This window comes from Trachymyrmex cornetzi, unplaced genomic scaffold, assembly GCF_001594075.2.
Source record: "Trachymyrmex cornetzi isolate Tcor2-1 unplaced genomic scaffold, Tcor1.1 scaffold321, whole genome shotgun sequence".
Classification (NCBI taxonomy): domain Eukaryota; kingdom Metazoa; phylum Arthropoda; class Insecta; order Hymenoptera; family Formicidae; genus Trachymyrmex; species Trachymyrmex cornetzi.
The window spans coordinates 743,808-749,707 of NW_017297908.1; the positions used below are offsets into that span (position 1 = coordinate 743,808).

General features: G+C 40.2%; 1 protein-coding gene across 1 annotated transcript in view; it reads left to right on the top strand.

Moving 5' to 3' along the window:
* The window catches only part of nAChRalpha1 (nicotinic acetylcholine receptor alpha1), a 93,773-nt gene extending 89,884 nt beyond the window's left edge, over positions 1-3,889 (top strand). The window contains exon 6 of the mRNA XM_018509995.1: positions 3,686-3,889. Coding sequence (XP_018365497.1) covers positions 3,686-3,889 — 204 coding nt within the window. The remainder of the gene's footprint in view (positions 1-3,685) is intronic.
* Positions 3,890-5,900: the final 2,011 nt, after the last annotated feature.

Below are 5,900 nucleotides of genomic sequence, written 5' to 3' on the forward strand. Positions count from 1 at the left end.
TTATACGAATATGATACATATCATTAGAGTTAAATAAATTATTTTTTCTTTGGGAGGATACTTGTTAACGTCGCACGTCGCCCGTCTGTGACTGTCCAAATTATTCTATACGTACGATTTGTAGAACCCGACCCAGATTCTCGAATTTTAGGTGGATCGTGAATTGGTTTCTTGCAGTATTTCGGATTTTATAGCGTTGAACGTATCGCGACCCGACTCAAACGCGTATACTCCAGAGATTTGGAAATCTCCTTCGTAAAATCGAGGAAGCGTCAACTCTGCCGGATTTTGGCGATAGACATAATCCGTAGCAGCAGGCATGAAATAACGTTGGAAATACTAAAGAAGGTTGAGATTAAACAAAATGGAGCGTTCTCCTTTTCGGCCTTTTTATACTTTATTTTCGCTCGCATTCACCGTACGGTTTTCTAAGCGTGCAATAAAAATGACATATCTTCACATTCATATTGACCATCGCATAACCCACTTTATAAAACAAAATGCATTTGAAATGTTTGGAATGAAAGCCTCGACGAAATATACGACTCGTGATTCATGAAATTCCGAAAGAAACCTTGTACTTTTTAATCAGAGAAACAGCAACATTTCTCGACATTTTCTCTAATGAAAGTTGATTCCGAACTTTACGAGAAATGATTATGTGTCCAGTTTCCGCAAGTTTCAGAGCACTCTATTTATCGTGTCGTTTACCTAAATTGGAACTTTGTGGTTCCGGATATGGCTTGATTTCCGGATACGTAGTTTGCCAAGATAGATCTTTGGATATCCTAGTACCGCGATAATCCAAGCTCAATGAAGCTTCACTTAAAAATCATTTCCAATATCGCGTGCGTAACTTATACGAGTAAAGTATACGCTAGTGAACGCATTGCGGCAGAATACCACTCATTGCCAAATTTTGCAGCAAATGTCGTTTACGAGCGTACATAATGCGGAACGTCTAGAAAATGTCATTTTGCAATATTAAGATTCGATGTAGAAGAAATTTTTAATTAAATCTAACTCGTTAAAATTCATTTAAGTTTTATAGAAAAATTCTTATTTTATTTGATTTTGTTTTAAAATTCTTATTTTATTTGATTTCCGCTTTAAAAATATCCATATAACCTTTTTGCAAAATGCAAACGTGTTTTCATGCGTATCACGTTTTTTTAGAGTAACGCATATTATCCCGAAAAATATTTCTCTTATACCCTTACTTCTTATACGTTGTAAAGGAGTTGTGAGATACGTTATTTTAAGAATGCCCTATATAGAATAATGCGTATGGGTGCTTACAGTAATATGCGCATTATATGCCACGTATGTTAACATGTAATAGCATATGTACGTTATATAGGTGTGTCCCTAAGTATATACTATATGCATACGTATATATGTAGAGCATGCAAATGCATTTACACACACATATATATATATATATATATCTCTCGAAGATGAACAGCCAATCCCGTTGTAGCCAAGTTTTGGCTCGATTCGATAAAATCACATAATATCGTTCCATACTGCTGCGTGAAATCGAATGTGATCGCAAAAGAGGTGGTTTTTTTTTTTATACGAATAAAATGAAAAACGCGGAATGGTAGAGACAGTTTTATTCTAAAGAGTCTTGAATAATCCGATCGTGATAGAAAAAAACTTGAAAAATAATTAAACGTTGAATATTATTGTACAGAGGCTGGTGTTAAGAATTTTATTTTTTATTAAATATTAATTTATTTGTACTAATTAATTTCATATTAGCCCTTTTAATTAACTACATTGAAAAAAATACTAATTTTAATAAATATTTGTTTGAATAGTTTTAAGTAAATACTTACTAAATGTAAACATATTTGATACAAAAATGATTAATTTGATTTAACTATTTTTTTTTATTGAGTAAATATTTATTTATTATAAGTAAATGTTTACTTAGTACTATTCGGAAAAATATGTATTAAGATTTAGTAAATTTTTTTAGTGTATAATATTATAATATATTTTCAATTTTTTGTATAATTAAAGATTTGTCGACATTAACTTTTTATTGCCCTTAATTATATTCCGATGTCGCCTAGAAGTGTAGTCATTCTTTCACGGCTCACTAATGATTTATTCAGCATCGGCGGTTAAACGGATGCCGACCCTACAGAGCGTGATCATGCGTTGAAAGTGCTCTCAAGGCGAGCGATGTTTCTCCGTCAGATCTCGCGACAGGCAGAAAGGGAAAGAAATACGAGGGGAGGAAATAGTGATACAAGTAGGTAGCGAGTTCTATATAACGGCACGGTGCATTGTCCTCATGGAAGTATCATAAAAGTATTGGGTGACTGTTTTATCGTCTCCGGCTCCCCTCTTGTCGCAAAGGGAGTCTAAGGGAGTCAATACATCCTCTTAGCGTGCGGGATCGATCGTCTTTTCCTTCGCATGTTGCCGGATCTGCGCGTGAGAGTGTTTCAGCAGATCACGCGAGACAGAAACGCATCTTTATAGTACTGTAAGTCGGGTAACAGATATACCCAAGTTGTTGATACTAAATATGCGCCAGGGACTTCCACGATCCAGAAGATTCTTTTGTCTTTATGAGATCCGTATGTGACTTTTGTACAGTATAAGTTTCCATGCGTTTCTTTCGATGTGTGCCATAGGAAATCGAAACCATTGGAGCGGAAAGTGCATTATTCGATATCAACTTTTAAAACCAAGGAAATATCGTACGGTTGAATAGTTAAAAATAAGTAACTGCCACAAAGATATGTATATACAAGGAATAATTTTACTGTGTACTATCTAAAAATTTAGCTAAATATGTTACGTGCACGTTGCACGTAATATATAAGATAATGAAATAGAGTCAAACATTGTCTTCTGACCAAACTTTATTCAACACGATACAGGCAAACTTATAAACTAAGTCAAAGGTGTATTACTAGCAGCTAACGAGAATAGACTAACTTAGTCAGAATTAGAGGGATCTTCACTACGATAAAGGAGGTGGAGTTTTCGTTGAATAATAACCAATAATGTTTTAATATCAAAAACGTGCGTGGTGGGGATTAAGGTGATAGTCTTGATTCAAGAATTCGTTTGCAGATGAGTCATAAAATATTAGTAAGAACGAATATTCGAAGAAAGTTTTAAGGGTGGACAAAAAATGATAAGTGAAATCAAGTGGAGTAAATAGCAGGATCAAGGTTTATTAGGAATGTCTAGACAATAGAAAAACTTTATGTTGAAAGTGTCGCGACCATAGACATGTAAGATAGACCCAGCATCTACAGTATATGCTGGGTTTGGCAGAACGGTACGAGAGACAGCATATACTATAGAAAAGTATACGGATGCTGGGTCTATCTTATATGTCTATGGTCGCGACAAAAGTGACGTGGCACGTAACAAATACAGATCTTAAAATAATTTTGTTAGATTATCAAAATAATTATATAGAACGCTTAACTCTTTGCTGACAATGTTGGAAACCCTGTATGAGTAGATAGTTCGAGTCCTTCATAATCATTTTGATGGTTAAAAGAAAAGTATTTTCAAATCTACATCTAGTTAAATTTTCAGATACTTCAACAGAAGCATTCTTTCCGTATGTTTTTTATACGATACGATGTATCGACCGCTACGTTAGGAAATGACCGACTAATCGCGACACACATTTCCTTCTAATTCGCAGGTGGAGGAGGACTGGAAGTACGTCGCGATGGTGCTCGACCGGATCTTTCTTTGGATCTTCACGCTGACCTGCGTACTCGGCACGGCGTTTATTATCTTTGAGGCGCCGAGCTTGTACGACACCACGAAGCCGATCGACATCAAGTACAGCAAGATCGCCAAGAAGAAGATGATGCTGATGAATATGGGCCCCGAGGAGGACTAGTCGACGATCTCGCGCGGCGCGGTGCCGCGTCCACAACGGCGGCTGAATCATCGTTGGCGTCGCCGACAGCGTCATCCACGTCGTCTTCGTCGCCGTCGTTGTCATTGCCATCGCCGTCGTTGTCGCCGTTGCCGTCGCCGTCGCTGTCGCCGACGTCGTCGTCGTCGCCGTCGCTGTCGCCGCCGTCGCCGCCGTCGCCACCGCGGCTGTTGTTGTCATCATTGTCGTTGCCGTTGTCGTCGTCGCTGTCCTTGCCGTTCCTCGCGGCCGCCCATCATCGAAACTGCCGATTTTCGCGTCGACGTGGAAGAGGAACCCTCTCTCGATCGCCAGTGCCAAAGACACGCGGTTCCGGATGACTCCAAGGATGGATATGCAAGTGAGGGGGATGCGATGGGACAAGCAGGTCACGAACGAGTGGCTCTTCCGAGGGTAAATCCGCGGAAACGGAATTACCCTTTTCCCTCCTCGAAGAGGGTGAATCGGTTGAACTTTAGTCCGACTACCCTTCGGGATGGAGATAAGGGCGTGCGACTGCATGGTATATACGAGAGTAAGCGAGCTTTCGTGACAGAATGAGATAGGGAGATAGAAAGAGAGAGCGTGCATCTGTACGCGTGTGTCTGTATGTATGTAGGAGAAATCGAAACAGAGCGTGAAAGGGAACGAGAGGGAGAGAACGGGAGAGAGTGACAGGACAAAGCGAGCAAGGTAGAACGAGAGGTTGAGCGAGAGAGAGGTGAAAAAGTGCCAAATACGCGAAAAACACGCGCACCGTATTTTTGTAAATCTGGTTTCATACGTAAGGCTAGAGTCGTGCGGCGAGACGTCGAACTGCCCGAACTGCCGATTTTATATAAGAAGACGTTTACAGCGCGAGGAGGATGCGTTACACACATTGAGGTACACCACGCATTTACACTATACATACGTATACATTGCACACGTTTGGCATTATACATATTACCTACATACATGTACCAGCACCAACGTCAACCCCCGTACGGCGGCATATTTATATATTTACACGTGTTTTTTTGGGGGGAGATATACGCGCGTCCATTTTTTCGGTATACCGCGGGACATGGCGCGAGAGACCTTTTTCACGCGCGTATTCGTGTTGACACGGCGAAGGGAAATAACTTTAAGAGAATCTAAACATGTCCCCATCTCTTCTCGTCAGGTTTTTGCTATCAGATTTTTTTTTTCTATCTGCATTCAAATCTAACGTTCTCAAGAATATGCACCTGTTAAATTTTTATCAGATAAATAATAATCGGAAATTTATAAAATCTGATAAATCTGCTGATCTATCGATCGGATTTTTCGACAAATTGGTATTTTTCTTTCGATCGCCACTCGATACCGATGTGCCGTTATCGACGCGAGAATGATTCGACATTCGAGTAATTTACATGAGCGGCCAATTATCGAAGCAAATTATCCAATTGATCGATTATTCTGACGTATCGAGTGGTCCGGACAGCATTCAAGCGCCTGACGAGAGCGACATGACTACCAGGAATAATTGATTGGCAAAATAATTTGCACGAAGCGTCCACTCACCAGCTTGTCCCATTATTAATGCTATTGATTAATAGCGATCTCTGAATAGAGCGATCTCGTGTCCTGGGCGCTCCTTTGCCGTGTAACGCGCGCCATTCAAAAATCGTGACTAAGGAGTTGGGGAAGGATGTTGGAGGCCGGAAGAGAAATCGCGCGAGGAACAAGCGTGAATATCGAGCAACAACCTTGCAAACAACTGCCAATTTTAGACGCGGTCGCAGTCTAATCTATTTAATCGTCTTGTAAGGGAAACGACGACGGGGTAAAGTAGCGTCGCGTCGGTGGAATAAAGGGTGGTCAATGGGGTGGTGGATGAATAGAATGGATAATGATGATAGGGATGTGCTAAGCGTGCCAAAAAGCTGTTTCAGACACGAGCCAGCTCGCTCTACGTGCCTGAAAGGTTTCCGATCGAAAATTTTCATTGCTCTTTTCTCGGGTTTTA